Source organism: Botryllus schlosseri, chromosome 14, assembly GCF_051294905.1.
Source record: "Botryllus schlosseri isolate E-star chromosome 14, Bs_hap1, whole genome shotgun sequence".
NCBI classification, from domain to species: Eukaryota; Metazoa; Chordata; class Ascidiacea; order Stolidobranchia; family Styelidae; genus Botryllus; species Botryllus schlosseri.
In genome coordinates, this window is record NC_137249.1 from 4,938,017 (window position 1) to 4,955,729 (window position 17,713).

The 17,713-nt window shown below is 41.4% G+C and overlaps 1 protein-coding gene across 1 annotated transcript; it reads right to left on the reverse strand.

Annotated features, from left to right (window-relative positions):
- Positions 1–12,136: 12,136 nt before the first annotated feature.
- Positions 12,137–17,713, reverse strand: LOC145455380 (E3 ubiquitin-protein ligase RNF139-like). Its single transcript, XM_080333349.1, has 6 exons — positions 17,408–17,713; positions 16,660–16,883; positions 14,939–15,976; positions 13,584–13,816; positions 13,178–13,320; positions 12,137–12,447 (listed from the first exon to the last, which is right to left on the reverse strand). Exons 1-6 carry the CDS (start codon positions 17,544–17,546, stop codon positions 12,311–12,313), a joined length of 1,914 nt encoding a protein of 637 aa, XP_080189475.1. The 5' UTR covers positions 17,547–17,713; the 3' UTR covers positions 12,137–12,310.

Below are 17,713 nucleotides of genomic sequence, written 5' to 3' on the forward strand. Positions count from 1 at the left end.
ACAAGGGCTAATTTATTGTTCCCGATGTTTCACGTTTTTTTTTTTGAGCTAACGTTAGCGGTGGCGTATTACGTCATGTATTAAGCGGTGTGAGGTATAATCAAGTCACATAGCTTGCGCACCGATTATAAACATTGAATAGTACATTGATGGGTTGCATATTCGCGCACCGTGACTAATTAGTCCTAGTTGGGGTTAAGACTTGAAGATGCAACTGTGCATTGCTTTGCTGATCCTCGCAGTAGGACATAATATCAGTAGATTTCATTTGCTGGAGAGCTGATGAAAATTTACTCGGACTACGCTATTGTTGACAAATACTGCGACAATTGAATAGTATATTCAGATTGAAATAGACTCGCATATTTTCGGCTGCCACTCGTCAAGGGGTCATCGTCAGCAACTAGTAGAGAATCGGAAAGAACGTAGCATGTCAACAATCGTATCGCCAAAAATACTGGTACACATAAAAAACAAGATTCCGTAATTCAGGGGGTTGGGATAAACACGGCGGTGACTAGGATTGCATTTAAAACAAAGATGTTTTAAACAAATGCCGTTTAAAAAAAATAATGTTTATTTTAAATTCGTATAATTGTGTAAATACTTTCCAAAAATATGCTGTATGAGCCTATGGACGATTACCACCCGATATAGCCAACGTATACCATATGGGATTTTTGAAACCCTCAAAATAGTCGGTTTTACAACTATGGTACGTAGATATTTCGTCAACGGAGCTATATTTGCCCTATATTTTCAATTGTCAAAGCCAATCCATTATGACGTCACAATTGAACATTCGTGACGTCATGGCTTTAAAAAAATGTTTTAAAAAAGGGCCTTGTTTTGAACATGCTTGTTTTAAATTGATTTTTTAAATGCAACCCTAGCGGTGACGCTCTTAAATTGTGAACGTTTGTAGCATTGCAATTTAATCGTGACATCATGTTTTTGTTAAAAACTCTTTTTTTTTTTTTTTTTTATGACTACACAACTGGACAGTGGACACAAGGGACCAGACTCGCTCCTCGGCACTTTATAATTATTTACACCCGTAGCAGAAAGTCTATACACACGGATTTTATGCGCCTTAAAATTAGTCACGATCAAGGAAAAATCCGCGTCCCATTTGGCTGCTGCCAATCACCCGCAATGCCTCTGTACATTTCAAAACACAAATGAGAGAAGCGTCTTTAAAAACGTCATTAAAAGTCAACACAAATTCGCAGCCGCTGCATAGGTCAATCAAAAATCCCCCTGCTTATTTGTCAGGCAGTAAATCGCATTTTCTGGCAAATACCAAAAAGTTTACAAATCGATGAAGGAAAGCCGAATTTGTGACAAGCCGAGAAACGATTCAATTCCCTAGTGGCTAACTGAGATTTCGCTACAGCGAACTATTACAAAATCGCGACATTGTCTCGCGTGTAAATTTTCCTGGGGCTTCGCGTCGGCGTATGCAAATCATTTTCCATCTCCTCGTAAAATATCGATTTTCCACTAACTGGCAACAAAACATGACAGGATCATCAAAATGACTCGGATAAGCACTTGAAGCGTGAAAAATCGCGCTGTTTTGTCACATTAGAGTTATATTCGTTCCGGATCGAAGTCCGTGATTGATATTCTCAAGCGAGGCCATTACCGCAAAAGTCCTAGTCGGCGTCTGCCCGACATCTAGCGATCGTAGTAAAACACGTGGTCCGTTAAATACCGATCTGACCGGCATACTTCAGCCGGCAATATAAACTGAATAGTGGATATGTTTACTAGATTTCATTGCCATAAAATGAGAAACATAATCATAAAAACTTGCAATACTGTTATTAAATGATTAGATATAAGTACAAAACACACAAATATCGAGCTAACATTTGATTTCTGAGTTTCAGTTTTTTGTTTGTTTGTAATTTTATTCCTTCAAAACGCCACAAGATTGAAGTCAGACACCCACCTGGGCCTATGGGTTCTTAACCAGGGGTTCGTGGACCCCTTTGGGGTACGAAGCGCCATATTAGGGGGTACGAGATGCATTGCGGAATTAGGCCTATATATGTTATCTAATCGCTACCCGCTATCTCATGTCAATGGTATTTTTTATTGTGATATCGGTACCATCAGAAGTTGAATATGGACAGGGAGTACCATAAATTTTATTGAAAGCTCAAGGGGTATGAGCACTAAAAGGGTTAAGAAACACTGACCTCGACGACGTAAATAGAAAGCATGTACATGTACATTGTACAGTGCACACAAGCACAATTTATCAAGTTCCATTGGAAACTATACGATTTAATCGCAAAAAAAATCGATTTACCGGAGCTACACTTCGTCACCATCTGCTGCGAACTATCCACAAAAACACGAAAATAGCAAAACCTGCCTATGCGCTGCCAGATCTATCGGTGCTTACAGCACGACAATGTCAGCATTGTAAGGAATAACGGACAGCATCTCATCACAAACATTTCAAACGAGAGTATGCGACGCAAGGGGTATGTTGTGTTTGCATTACACACTCGCCATAATATGAAGACAACTGACAACAGCGACAGCGGCGCGTCTACACCTTTCATCCGTTCCACTGTCTTCGCCGCGAATAAAATCCCGCTGTTTACCGTGGCAATAAAGACGGCTGTGCGCAATAAAATGAGAAAGGAAGTCGGCCAAGATAGGACGCTGTTTCCCTTAAATAATACAAAGCAGTCCAACGAAACAAACAAATGCATGTAAACACACTGCGCTATTAACTGTGTTGGCATCCTATTGAGTAACTGGCAACAGCCGCGGGTCGGCAAAATGCCATTTGCCACCGTAACCTTCCACATGGTTCGTTCGATAAGTAAATGGTGAAGTCATTGTGTCTTTCACGTACGCGCAAGTATCGCTAATCGCTCTTTAAGATATGTATTCAACCTACCACATTATTATCATACTCGTCGAATTAAATGTATTATCCATCACATATTTACTCGTGACTGCGTTAATGTTTGCTTAGAGAGCTGACAAATTCAGAAAGTCGGTCAGCGCTTTTGATAGCGATCCATTTTCTATATGGCGGACCCTACTGGCCATACAGGATCATACTTTTATATGTGGAGAAATGTCACACGTACAAAGAGAGATCGTTGAATCAATACCGCGTAGAGATGGAAGTTTGTCGTAGGAAAGCTTCCATTGTGCCCGCGATGACATTATTTATTTATAAACACTTATTTGGTAAAAGAAGAACGTTGTCTCTTTGTGTAAACGCGCCATAATCTTATGAGAAAGTTATGGTTCACGGAATGCTTCAGGAGTGAACCCTTCGACACTGGAAATTACGGGTAGATCATTATCTAATTCGTAAAGCGTCCTAAAATCAAAATGTCCTGATTGCTTTGTACCATTTCGTGTCACAATTTCGAAATTAATTATCCCAGAATATCTTCATTGTAGCTTTTTATACTGCTGAAACAAGCCTATGTGCAGCATTAAATGCTGCGGTTTGATAAACATCAAATTTAGAAGCGGGTATATGTTTACTTCCTTACTACATATCGACATTATTTTCCAACATGCGGTACAAACCCAGTCTTGACAAGCTGCCAAGCTTTAAATTACCCATAGACGGGCGATCATTCCGAACAATCGGGTGAAAGGCGTTTAAACGGATCAGTGCAAGTCCAAAATCACTCCGCGGTAATACCAAGGCAACGTTTTGTCCCGTACAACGCCTAGTTCGCAAACAATTCGATAAACATACAACCCGCTAATATCAACAACGTCAGGGATATGCTTCTGTCAGCGCAGCGTGTCGTATGCCTCACTGGTGTTCTTCAAATTTTGAATTGCAATAAAACTCTCCCACCACTTCCGTTATACAGCGATATACTAATGGGACCAAGTAGGTCTTCTTGTAACACAACTCCACTTCAACTTATGTAATTAATATGGGGAGATCTGGACCATCAACCCACATGCCCCAAAGCCACCGTGTGATATGACCAGATTGACCACTCGGCACCACAAATTGGAGGGCGCACGTTGCACAATTTAATCAGAAATGAGCAATGCATGCGTCATTCGAAAATTATAATGTCACCCGTATACGAATGTAGATTTATAAATGAGGAGATCTCTGCGACTCGACGATCGAAGCAACAATTCGTGCGAAATAAACTCCAAGGTATCCAAACATTATTTTCCGAACTCTTTGTATGTACTTATGTCCTCCACTGTGAGGAGCATTGCATTCATAAACAGCAGTGAAGCCGAGGAGTATTCGGTAAACCGCTCTCATTCATAACCTTAATTTCGTCAATAACGAGCTGACATACTCCATAATGCAATCATACATACCGTACTTTCCTAAGCTTCCCGTTTGCGCATATAACGTGATGATACGTGGTGGTTAAGTGTCGCCTTGCTTACATTCAGATGCTATTCTTCCAAGTTCGACGGCAATTTCGTACAGATATAATATAAATAAGATTGCTGATGCTTAACTAATCTTTTCAGGCATTCGTAGGGTGGCAATAACTAAAGTTCCGAAACGTGAAATCTACACTGGGCGCAACCGCATTTACAAAATACGAGACACCAATAACTCATCCCATAGAAGCACGAGTACGGCTCGCTATCATATATACAGCATGTTCGGTATGGTGATCAGTTGACAAACAAATATCCTCACCAAACACTCGGTCGACTACTTGAACCCCGTGTTTATTTTTGCGGTCTCTCGACGACGCATGGTCAACAAATGCTAAGATAGAAAGAAATGAGATTGTCACTGAGGAGTGCTCGGGAGAGTGCCCCAATTATCAACACTCGAGCAATGCTATGAATATACGCATCCACATAGAAGCAGGCATATATTCACATAAACATATTACAGGTATAGTGGCTGCATTACATAAACCGTGAACTGAGTAAATTGCATTGGAGTTCGCCGCAGTGAATGCGACTCAGAGATAGAAGCGGGGCTTCTTTATTGGCCCCAAACGTAACGGTTGATATTGACCTTATTTGAGGATTTCATTTGACATTCAGCCCGGAAATGCCATAGACGTGACCGTGTGTCTGTATACGTATATGAGCCACATTAACCGGGTACTACATATATATCTTTGAACAATTCCGTTCATCCCCATCAGAAGCAACCGAACAAATATATACGCTGTATATTTTACAATTTACCTGAACCAAATGGTAAAACCGTGAACACTGAACATGACGCCGGTAGAATAAGCTGAGGTATAATTAGCTGCACAGCGCCACATGGCCAAGTAGAAATTTCCCTCTCTCTCTCTCTCTCTCTCTCTCGCTCTCTCTCTCTCACGGAAAATAACTATAATTGCTAAAACAGGTGAACAGTAAAATAATGTGCCTCTTTCTATATGAGATATGGAAGCACTCGACAACTAACTTAATCGCGTATTAAAATCTGTGTCACAATAATGTTCAGCCTCAGCCGTCGTTACTGCCTCTGCCTGAACAGTACTGCCACTACATATGGTCACTACTCATTGTCTGGGACAATTGCATTATACTTGACGACTGTGTCGACAACAGTTACGAATAAACAGTTCAGCGCAGACTACACAATGGTCATTACAGCTGCACTCCATGTATGGAGAGAATCAATAATGGTGGAAAATCAATGAATTCATCTTGCACAAAATTTGTATCGTCGATTAGCCCATCACGGGATTCGACCCGGTTGAAGTCCGAAACAATTTCCAACGTTGTGCTTTCCGTTCTCCGACACAACATTTACAACAAATCTCCACATCGTGGATAGGCTACATATAGGCTGCGCTAGAATAAGTACGTGTAGCTCTGTAGCATATAGAACAGGGGTGTCAAACTCAAATTTTGATCGCTCACGGGCCGCACCAGCCAAATGATGCAAAAATGTAACCTCCAAATCCAGACGTTTTTTTTGGGGGGGGGATGACTCAGTATGAAGGCTAATAAATAGTATATAATATCACGGATTATAGGGCCACTATTCTGGCAGCATCTGTATTCGCAAATAACGGAAGTGCCAGAAAATGCGGTTAGAGAGCGATTGCGTACAATACGCAGGTATAAACCGCTAAAACAGTAGCTCCAACGTGCCTGTCACGACGACATAAACTGACATATTTGCATGCCCCCACACTACCCAAACCCTCGTTTTGGTCGTGCCCCGGCGTTGTCCCCGAGTATGTGTTGCGACTAAGACAAGAGACTAACTGTAAATGCGAACGCTGGAATTTCGTGCGTTATTATTTCATCCTCGTCCGGGATTCTACAGAAGCATAAATATTTCCATTGTATTCTTTGTGTAACCATCATATTATCCACGTAACTTGCTTAGAACGGCTTTTCATTGCCGTTTTAACCCCTATTAATTATGCGTTTTCGTCCATTTTCGAGGAGACTCAGAACTGAGTGTGGACTTTTTTCATCTTCCGAGAGTTTCGTGACGATTTCACCGACTTGGTACTAATGGTGATTCACAGTGAAAACGCAACGTTGGCAATAGTTCCAATGTGACAAATATGACATTATTAACAAAAATGTCCTAAAATGTTATAGAAATACAAGTATTCTTTCATTTACTTCGAATTGCTTCGCGGGTCGGATGCGGCCCGCGTGCCGTATGTATGACACCGCTGATATAAAACGATAATAGCTGGTCCGTTTTTCTACATCTCACAAAGACACAGGTCGAACAGTTTTTGCGGTCATGTCAACGCACTTAGGCTAACAACGACCTCCAAGCAGCATCTTGGCATTTCAGTGAGAGCTCATTGGTCAGAAATAAAGTAAATTCCATGAACTTACACTAATTACTCGGGTCATCTTGTTTCGTGGCTGTTCCGACTTGTATTTCAATAGATCTTGGAGTCGAATTTGTAACTTTTTACATTTCAAATTAGTAGATTATAGAATCAAATGTGTGGCTTCATTAGTAATTCGCCATATATGCCATGCAGTAATATTATCGACCTCCAATATTATCATAACCGAGTGATATGGACATGGACTATAGAAAATGCAAGTATATGCTACTGTAGCCTACATTGTACAACAGCTCTTCTATTCATTATGCGTATATCAGGATTATGCTCTTGCAATTGTGATGTCTGTGGCGGGCTATACATTGACGAATAAGTATCAGTGATGCATTGTTCTGACTTCTCAGTATCGAGTTTTTCAAGCATCTTAGTCTTCTACTTGCAAGAGCTCTCGGAAGTTATGGAATAATTCCAGTATTGCAATACTTTCGTGGTCAATGATCCTTGGTTCTGGTTGGTTTATTTGTGATACGCTTTTGATCATGTCTGTTCCGCTGTACAGCCCATATAGCCATTCGAGATAGTAGCCAAGATTTGGGTCTTCTTGTTCTTTGCACCTGACATGCATGATAAACTCTAGCAGTACGCAACGTTTGAAACACCCCGCGGGCACAGGGAAGCGAGTGGCGCAGTTGGTTAAACACTGCAGTCACGACATCGATGGTTGATGTTTCGAGCCTCGGCTCTGCCATGTTTCTATGTGTCGGAGATTAATCTGGGCACCTCATCGCCGATCCCGCTGTAAATACAGCGCCTCGAAAGAAGGGAGAGCCTAACTCTGGAAATATGACAGCTAAAGACCAGGAAAACGAAGCAAGCACGCGAAAGACCTTGTATTAATGCAAGTCATGTGCTGGGCGCAAATATGTTGTGAATAAAACAAACAAAACCCCGTGGGCATTTTCACGATAACGTACATCCGTCGTAACATGGACTACATTGCAAGCGTAATGTCTCAACCACCGTATAACCGGCGAATAGCAAACATCAGTCAACGAGTTTTATGCCGTTGTCAAATGCCTTCACTACCAAGCACTCGCATAAATAAGAGAACACCTATGGAGCTGGACACCGCCCCATCTACTCCCTCGCGATCAGAGATGTTTTTAGATGTTGAAGCTAATACGCGCACCAGTAAATTCGAATTAGCATACCTACGAAACAAATGAAATGATGCTTGTGGTAAAATTTATATATAGACCTAGATCTAATCTTTGTATACTTTCTGACTTGTGCATTAGGCCTATAGGATTAATCGACTCGATCATGACAACTCAATTCCGCGTTGTTCCGCCCTTGAATGCTAACAATCCAATCCAACCTCTTTTGAGGTAGGTACACAGGTCTCAATGTCATAGCAAATCCCAATAGCTTGCTCTTTGTCAAGTGTCATCATTGTTCCAGACCACACCGGATGCGTATCTCCACAAATTTTGTTTTCTCACAACATTACCGCATAGCGTGTGTATACATGGTAAATGGTGACGAGTGACTGGTTCTACGCTATCATCGCTACAAAAACAACAATAAAAACAACAACTATGAAAATTAATTGAACAATAATACCATGAACCAACATAGAATCGGCTGTTGCCCCAACGAAAATATTTTGTTTATTAATGACAATAGAAAGAAGGAAGGAATACGTGCACTACCAGAGATACGCTGATAACATGGTTATGTTTACACAGCGTACACCAATAGCATCATTTTGTTCTCTTTTGCAAATAAATATATTGATCAATGGTGGACCTTTGACGCCTTCACGTGAACCCGCGGTGATGTATCTTTCAGCGCCTGCTTAATCAATAGCCACATAAAGTGATCGCAAAATGCATTGGAGCTTAGCGTAGGTCCAGGACGTGGATTTGAAAACAGGTTTCACCATGTTTGCCGTATACGCGATTACGCATAGGATTTGGATTCGCGATGTTTGCGTAGTGTGTACTATACACGGATTAAAGGATTTGGAATTGGCTCAAATGTCCGAGCTGTACTTTAAAATGAGTTTGAGTCATCACCGGATACAATCCATCTATCCGATTGATGGACGTGAGACTGTGGGAGTTACAATATAGGGTTGCCATACGTCCGGAATTTCCCGGACATGTCCGGAATTTCACTGTTCAAACTATCGTCCGGGAGGAATTTCTAAAATATGCCAAATGTCCGGAATTTTGAAGACTTGACGTAGGTTCCTAATTTTTTCGTAAATCAGCATACAAACAATATTTTTTGGGAATATTTGTGCTTATGCATGATATTTTTCTTCGCGCTGCGCGCGATTTACTATAACATTCATTGATTTTATTATGGAGACTACCACCCTCGCAAGAACCGCAATAAAATATAAATAAAAACAACCTTCATTTACTGGAATAAGCCTAATTGTAACCGCAATTATAGGAGAACGGTATATTCCTAGAGATCGTTAAAACCGTTTAGATGCTTTATTCAAAGATAGTGGTTCCAAACGGAGGGGGGCGTCCGCCTTTATTCTAGGGTTTGCGAATATGTTGAATGTAATCAGCTTCCAAAATAGCCCGTGAGTAAGTCTGGGCAAAGGTGCTGACTTCTTTTAGTAATCAGCTCGTTAAATTTTGATCAGGGCCACGGAACATTTTCAAATTGGAGATGGAGTCGCGACCATAAAAGGTTTGAAACCACTGGATGTTGGGTGTTTATAAAGCTCCGTGGTGCGCACCGGCATAAAGCTGATAAACAATGTTATAGGTGGGACATGAACGTGACTTAACCATGTGCAATTACGCTCCCTGTATTTTCGAACTCATCAAGTCATCATCCTCCACCAGTTCTAACGCTAACTCTGATCATGTGGGCGGAGAGCAGTAGCTATATATTAATATATGTAACGACCAATATTATTGACATAATTCATTCAAATAATTTAACGACCAGATGCATATATGAACCAGATTCATATAGCAAGCCCCCCCCCCCTCCTCCAGAAGTTGCATCGATTACTCTATAGCAGGGGTTCTCAACCCGCGGCCCGCAGACGCTTTTTCTGTGGCCCGCGAGATCTTTCAATATGATCGCAATTACTACCGGCCCAGTATTGTCGCATACGGTATCAATTTAGCTACTAAAGCTCTCTTATCGCTCCGTCTCTGTTTCGTTTGATTTATTCTCATTCTTCAATGTTTTCTGGTTTATTGATATATGGTTGAGTTTGGATTCTTATTGTTCTGAATAGGTCTTCGGACAGCTCCATCTCGAGTTACACATATCACCTGATCTTAGCAAAAAGCGTTGCTAGCTAGGTCTTAGGCTAAGCAATCCATATTTTGAGGCATTGTTGAGATTGCCGGCGACGTTAAAAACGCATGGTTCAAAATTGCTTGATATATCGCTAATCCCATGAAATCTTAGACAAAGGTGTTTCTCCAACAAAACGTTACTATACTGTGCGAATCTCCGCTGTTTCCGGAATTTAGCAGCAAGTAAAACTTCCCCTAACAAATTTCGAAGCTGCAGTTGTCTGATTCAGCTGTGACAAGAAGATTAACAGCAATGTCAGTTAATCTTTTGTTGAATGTTTTGCCCCGTTGACTACTTTAACCTAGCATTGGACGAAATCTACGGACATTGCAACGCTAATTGTATTGGGTTATTCTATCAGAGTGGATATATTTGTACAAGTAATGCTGGCTGGGCAAACGTGGGGAGAGGGGACTAGCAAACAACATCAACTTATCAAAGCTGACTTCTGTACTTATTGGTGTCGGGCATCAGCCATGGAAGGAAAGGAGAATGGTTTATTGGTTTGCTCAGAAATTACCCCGGACATGAGTCTTCTTCTCATATCACTGAGAGCCCAAAGTTACCGTAGTTTTATACTTGCTCGCTCACGCATTGAAACAGAGAGTTCAGTTCTCTGGTGCAAGGGTTTGAAGGTGCACATACCGATTTGGGAACGAATGGAATGCACGCTTCATGAAGGGATTTGCTTGTTCCGTCGGAAGATGACACAATCTCACTAGAAACAGCAACTGAAAGCTTACGAACGCTGTCCATTATGCTGTAGAATGCATACAAACTATTAGCCTAGATATAATAGTATACTCCAAAAATATACGGTAATAATGTTCTGCGGCCCGCAGCGCTTTTTGCTGTTAAAATGCGGCCCGTTACGCAAGGAAAGTTGAGAACCCCTGCTCTATAGTGTGGGAGGAGGCTGTAAACATGTGCTTTCGGTCCCAGTTACACAACACACAGCCACACACTCCTGAACCGGATCGTGAGTCGTGACCAGCACCTCTGGTCTCTCATCAAAGCTTTGCTAGTGTGACGTCATAACTCATTTTGAAATTCACTAGTGGGCGCTTAAGAGTGTCCGGAATTGGGGTTTCTGAAATATGGTAACCCTAAGTTAGAATAACCATGTCGTACTTTTTATAACACGATTAAAGACTGTTAGGCCCCCGATGGTCTAAAAGAGTGTTATCACCGGACAGCCGGGCTGAGTACTCGAATCTGAATCGATCCTTGCTACCAACAAATAATAATGACTCTCTCTCTCTCTTTCGTCAATGAATAGGGGCAGAGCGACAAGCGCCTGCTGACCGCGCGGCCCGGGTTCGATTCCGCGTCCTGGCTCCTCTTACCCCCCGTCGCTGTACTTACGGCGACAGTAGAAGTCTAAAAAAAGATCCGATGAAAGAGCGCACTCACAAGGAATTGAAAGAGCCGCGGGATAGAGATCAACATAAAAAAAAACTGACATCAGGCACTAGGTCGATATGGATGTCAGTTCAGGAGACCGCAAATGGTCGTTCGGTAGCATCCTTCTGTCTGTTCATTGCACATTGCGTTCGTCTTGATCAGATCAAAATACAATCTGACGATTGCTACCAATCCAAATTAATAACATCAAAGTACAGTTTCTATAGTGGTAGCCTTGAAAACTCGATTGGTCGTATCCTGACATACGAAACATGTAGGCTAGTTCGAAGTCGCGGACGATAGTGGAAATATCTGTGAAGTGCAATGTAGGGTGGTAGGCCCTACCTACAGGCATAGTCAAAACAAATACCCGATTATCGGTAATGTGATGTAGAGCAGGCACGGGACCTACGATACCTAGCATAGAGGGTACATATTTGAACTTTACACGCCTTTCATAGTCATTCAGAGTCGAATCGATTTTGTCCATCCCTATAAATTACTTGACAGTCCGCCCATCACACCTCCCGAGAAATCTATCTATTGCTTTCACAGTATTCACACACGTTGAACTACAGCTGTACAACAACTTCAGTAGAGCAAGACAACTCAAACGATGAATTTCAGAAAATAATTTAATAGACCACTTCGATTAAATATGTAATCTCCAACACTGCAGCTGCGACATCAATCGGCAGAATAGATTTCTGTCCCTAGTGCGCATTTCCACACGCGCGGCCTTTATCGGGGACTTCGCTTGGATGAGCCAGTATTATGCTCCACAATTCGGCTCAATCCTGTTTATTTGTCTCGCTGTTGAAAAGCGGACGATCGCACATTGGACAAGTGTCCTGAATGAAAATCCACTTCCGCAAGCAGTGAGTGTGGAACATATGCCTGCATCGCGTTTTCCTTATCTCGCCGTGTTCTAAAATACACAAGTACGGTCAGCGGTGAAGTTATTTCTACTTTTTTCAATACTCAAGTAGCTTATGTCTACTTCCACTACTTACTAATGCTGCCATACGTCAAACTTTGTATATTATTGTCAAGTAGAAAGTATTTGGACCACTTGTCAGAGCTAGAACGTGACCAGTGTCCGCCATTAGAGTAAAGATATCTGCAATTATCACGACGCCACAATACGATAGTGGGGAGTTGGAAAATCTGCCATTGCTAGACTGAAAATTTCGATATGCTTCTTATAGCTTACAGGCTTACATTTTCATGTTCAAGAATAGCAACGGCTGTAAATTTGGTAAAAAGTTCTGGAAACAAACACCTTTGAAAAGAACTCTAGGACGGAAGAATATACCGAAACATTTTTATAAACAGCGAAGGGTCACAAGACACATCTCCACTATGAATACTAGCCTTGACAATGAAGTACCAATCAATATACGTTCAATAGTTTAGTAGTAACTTAATATCTTCGTGGACTCAAGCCGAAGTCATACCCATCCGTCCAGGTTCTACACCACAGTATAAAGACTGCGTGGAGTATGTGGATCTGTGAGCAAAGAGTGGGAATGGGTAAAACAATGACTGCAATGCCTATTTTATACCTAGAAACTATGCTGTAGGATAGGATGGCCGAGATTAACATATGATAGACTTCTACTCACCCATGGCCTACTAAAAACATGGCCATGACTCACCTAAGATAAAATCTTGATAGCATATGCTACACACGTCCCTGTCTTGTTCTGGGATGTCATCCACATCCACAACAGCAAGACTCGATATCTTTGAGTTGACAAATCTTCTGTTATTGAAAGTCTTAATTCCCTCTCGAAACGTTCTGGAAAACATGATTAACTTCTGTATCTTCTGTATCAAAAGTACGACAATCTTGGACGTTCATTGAGTTCAAATTGCTCGAGTCAAATTCATCCAAGTTCAGTGGCATTGAGATGAAAAGGTGGGTTGCTAGAATGGTGCATCATGTTTTTTTTTCTTACATAAGAGCAGCACGAATAATTTTTGAGAGGATCTAATTTCAAATAATTTATGACGATGTATCTCTTATACAAGCATCCAATATTGAAAGATGTATGAACTCACCGGTAGATATTTACGTAGGCATGCATCGTCATCATGACAGCCCGCAGCCAGTTGCTCGATTCAAACATCAGTATGTAAGCCCCATTGATGAACATCACCAGGCCGCATATGAACTCGATCACGTGACTTATGGAACGTATCCAGAAGACGTAATCGTCCAAATTGATGATACCGTTGGCGTGGTACCTCGAATCCATAACATAAAGTGCATACACCATCAACGTTGATAAAACCTATAATTACATGAGAAAATATTAAAGATTTCCAATCGGATATCAGAAATATGAAGCGGACATCTGAAGCAAGAAGATTTCACGGACTCATTACTAGCACCAGGCACAACGATGTGAATACTCGAATCCGAATCAAGTGGTCGGAGACAATTTTTTCCAATATAGAGTTATATTATACCTTAGATACCTTCTTGAAACCAAGCAAGTATATCACGGTATCTAAAACACAGCATGAAGCTACAAAAAGACGTGGATATGACATTTCTCACGTAGGGTTACCATATTCTGAGATCGGGGAAAGAGGGCACTTTTTACAAATCACAAAACTTATACTAGCGAGGTCATTACGCCAACAGGACTCCCCCGAAGACCCACTTTAATGTAGTTTTCTAGTCATTCTTGCCGTCAAAATCTGGTATGAGCGTCATTTACAGCGTTTTTTTAGTTGTGCCTGTACTATCACCTGGCTGTCAGTGCTATAAAGCAGGACGAAGTGTAAAAAAAGAGGATATTTGGGCGTCCTCGGATGGCATTTTCGATTTCTTCAAAAAGGAGGACAATACCTCTTCGGGGAGGACGTATGCTATGCCTACACTTCTGTGAGGTTGTGATCAACCCTGCAGCATTCTGACCGAGCGCAATGAAATAGGTACCGTACTAAATTATGTCTAATGTCTTGAATAACTGGCATAATTGCGTCACGATTGCAAAAAATGAAACATATTTGAACTCAAGTTGACTAGTCCTACTCATTACAAGAGCAAAAATCACAACAGTAATAGAAAATGCATAGCCTAATAACCAGAGCTTTATTGGCGTCAGACGACATAGCACAGTTTTGGAGTCATTATTATTGATCAGCTAAAATCAGAGGCGGTCAGTAACGAAGTATTATACTTTTTCAGAGTAGGCCTACTCAAGTAGGTAATACTATTCACTTAAGCGGTTATGATATTTGACTACTTTTAGACTTCTTCTTTACAGTAGGCCTATATTGTGCAAAACTAGGCAATACTTGCTTTTAGTCGTACTTGAGTTGAAATTTATGCGTCAATTCTACTTGAGTACTAAGAATAACTACTTGACCATATCCGGTCAAAAAACTCCATCTTAATCTCTCACCTTGACCACCAACTCCAGATTAAACGCAGTGAGAGCGATCATCCATGTAGACAGACGCTTTGTAGTTAGCAGCCAATAGCACATCCCACTTGGTAACGCCAAAAGAATCAAACATATCAACAACGGGTTCACGTGCTTCCGTAACGGTATATGACTTTGCGGACTGATAGTCATCAGGACAGGGTGAACGATATCCAGACAAAAGTGAAGAATTGCGGACAGCAACAAAAATGAATTCCTGTACAACCGCACGATTCGTTTCCATGGCGGTAGCACACTCAAACGTGTTTGTATCGCTAGAAGGCAAAACAATATGGAGGACATCATTCCCAAAGCCTCTCCTTGAGCGAGATCATTTCCTCCTATAAACTCGTGTAGCACAGTCCCGGCATAAAATCCAATCACAGACATCGCAGCTCCCACGGAAAACGAGGACAATAATGATTCGGTCAGCATAGCGCACATGCCTTCCAATAGAGTTAAATTTTTAGAGTCCTTCCTACTGTCAAAATAACCTTCGATACCGTCCCAATCTTCCCAATATTGACTCTGTATCGGTTTGGGATGGTCCGAGCTGAAGAAAAAGTAATATAGTCCACTGTTCGCCGATGGATCATACTCGTCTGTCGTGAAAGACCTATCCTGGCCGTACAGACTTAGCATTCCCAGTATACAACGGTATATAAAAAAAAGTCTCAACACTGAAGGTACACGGCATTCAACCCACGTATCTTGAATAGCGGTTATGAAATCGTCCAACACGGCTTCATATCCGTTCCTTCTGAGAAAGAACAGGTGAGCCAGACCTGGCCGTATCTCGTCTGCTTTCTTCACGAATAAAATCAACACCGGTAGCTCCGATATTAAAATTACGAAGTTCAATATCCACGTGGAATCGGTCAGCATGAGCGACCACGCGGGACTTGTGTATAAGATTGCTGACAGCGGCGACAACGCTTCGTCCAAAAGCACCAAAATCAGCCAGTGACACACTTGTAGCGCGGCGAAGCACAAGGCTACTTTTGCGGTAAAATCGAGCTGAAGAGAAATATTTATGAGGTTTTAAAGCGGATAAACCATACAGTATCAAATTCATCCTGTAGGATAAAAATCTCTAATTTAAAAACTATAATCCCCCCTCAACGTTCAAATTTCAAGTTTACTAACACCGATGCCTGGGTATTTGTTTTATACCAAATATGGTCAATTTGATCAGACATTCAAGTAGGCACCACAGTACTTTTCATTCTGAATGCTAATAGGATGGCATACTACATAGGCAAATACTATACCGACAATATAGTATAGAGGTAGAGGTAGATCATCTGGCTTCTTGTTTGATAAGTAACATATTCGAAACCCAGCCAAAGACTCCAGAATTGGTATTCCCTGTTCATTACTTCCCCACTACGTGGTAGACAATCTAGGATAGTGTGGTGCGGGTAAACGATGGTGCTGACTCGAATATGCTCCTTCGAATCTCCATCATCCAAACAACTTCGACTCGTGCAGTTATCAGTATTTTTATGATAGTTTAAGTTACTGCTTTTAAACACTCCTAATTGAATGAATGGGGAAAAAAATAAGCCACAGCAAACTTTGGTAGTAGACCAATGTAAATAGAGCCTATCATTCGAAAAATCTCCCTGCGTCAAATCTACACAAGGAAAGTTTGAGTAAATACATGCAGACATCAAACGATGGAATATTTTTCAACCCACCTCACTGGGCACCAACATCTCATTGTTCCACATATTTTTCATAATAATGGATATCGCAGGTTGAGTATGATTCTGTTCACCGTAGTAATGTCCATGTATTACGTTGATTGTCGAGAAGTTCCATCCTATTGCTGCTAGGCTCAAAGTCACCGCTGCAAGGAGCCGGTATAGCTTCGAAATTATACCAGGCTCACAGGTGAAGACGCAAATGCAAAGAATTCCAACTGTTGACAAATGAAGTACATTTAAACTAAGTTAGGGACCAGCATGTTCCATCAAAATACAAGTGGAGAATAATCATGCGAGATAGTGTAATGGTTATGCGTCCAGCTTCTCGATCGGTAGGTCGTGGGTTCAATCCCCGTCCGGGTCAGACCAAAGACTCTAAAACTGGTATCCGCGGCTATCCAGCTAGGCGCTCAGCATCCATGGGTAGCGTGGAGGAGAAAAATACGGTGGTGCAGACTAGATGACCTTGCTTAAAGGTCGTATCGCATCTCCATCGTCAAAGCATCTCGATGGTGCCGGCGAAAATAAATCTGATCTCTCTCTCTCTCTCTCTCATGCAGCAGTTGAATTGGCGAAATTAGTAAGCCCTATGAGAGCTGCCTGTAATTTCCCAAGTTTGTTATTTTTGTTACTTGCTCGCCTTGCTATAATCCTATAGTTTTTATGATGGCGATGAATTACGTTCTAGCTGATAAGTGTATTTTTTAGCTACACACACACCTTTTAATATTCTACTTACGTATAACATTGATCATATATCCGGTGTAGCCATCAGGTTCCCAAACGCCCACATATTGTATCGAGATTCTATCGGATAGGATTCCATCAAAAGCCACCAAGATCGGCAGGCGCAGCAGATCAGCCTTTATAAACCCCATTTTAGATACCAACGGCTTGATACCGGGGGGGCTTAAATGTAAATTATCTTCCTATTACCATGCTTCATTGAGATAATTCCGTTGAGATTCACAATTTCTTGAATATTCTTAAAATTTGCAGGAAGAAGATGACTGATTGGCGATTATGCATATGGATAAGTGTACTG

Bases quoted from the DNA above. Each gene is read 5' to 3' on its own strand.
- LOC145455380 (XM_080333349.1), bottom strand. From the start codon at position 17,546: ATGGGGTTTATAAAGGCTGATCTGCTGCGCCTGCCGATCTTGGTGGCT. The intron at 15,977-16,659 runs GTGGGTTGAAAA...ATTTCTCTTCAG, and splicing joins AGATGTTGGTGCCCAGTGAG to CTCGATTTTACCGCAAAAGT. The intron at 13,321-13,583 runs GTGAGTTCATAC...CATGTTTTCCAG, and splicing joins GCCTACGTAAATATCTACCG to AACGTTTCGAGAGGGAATTA.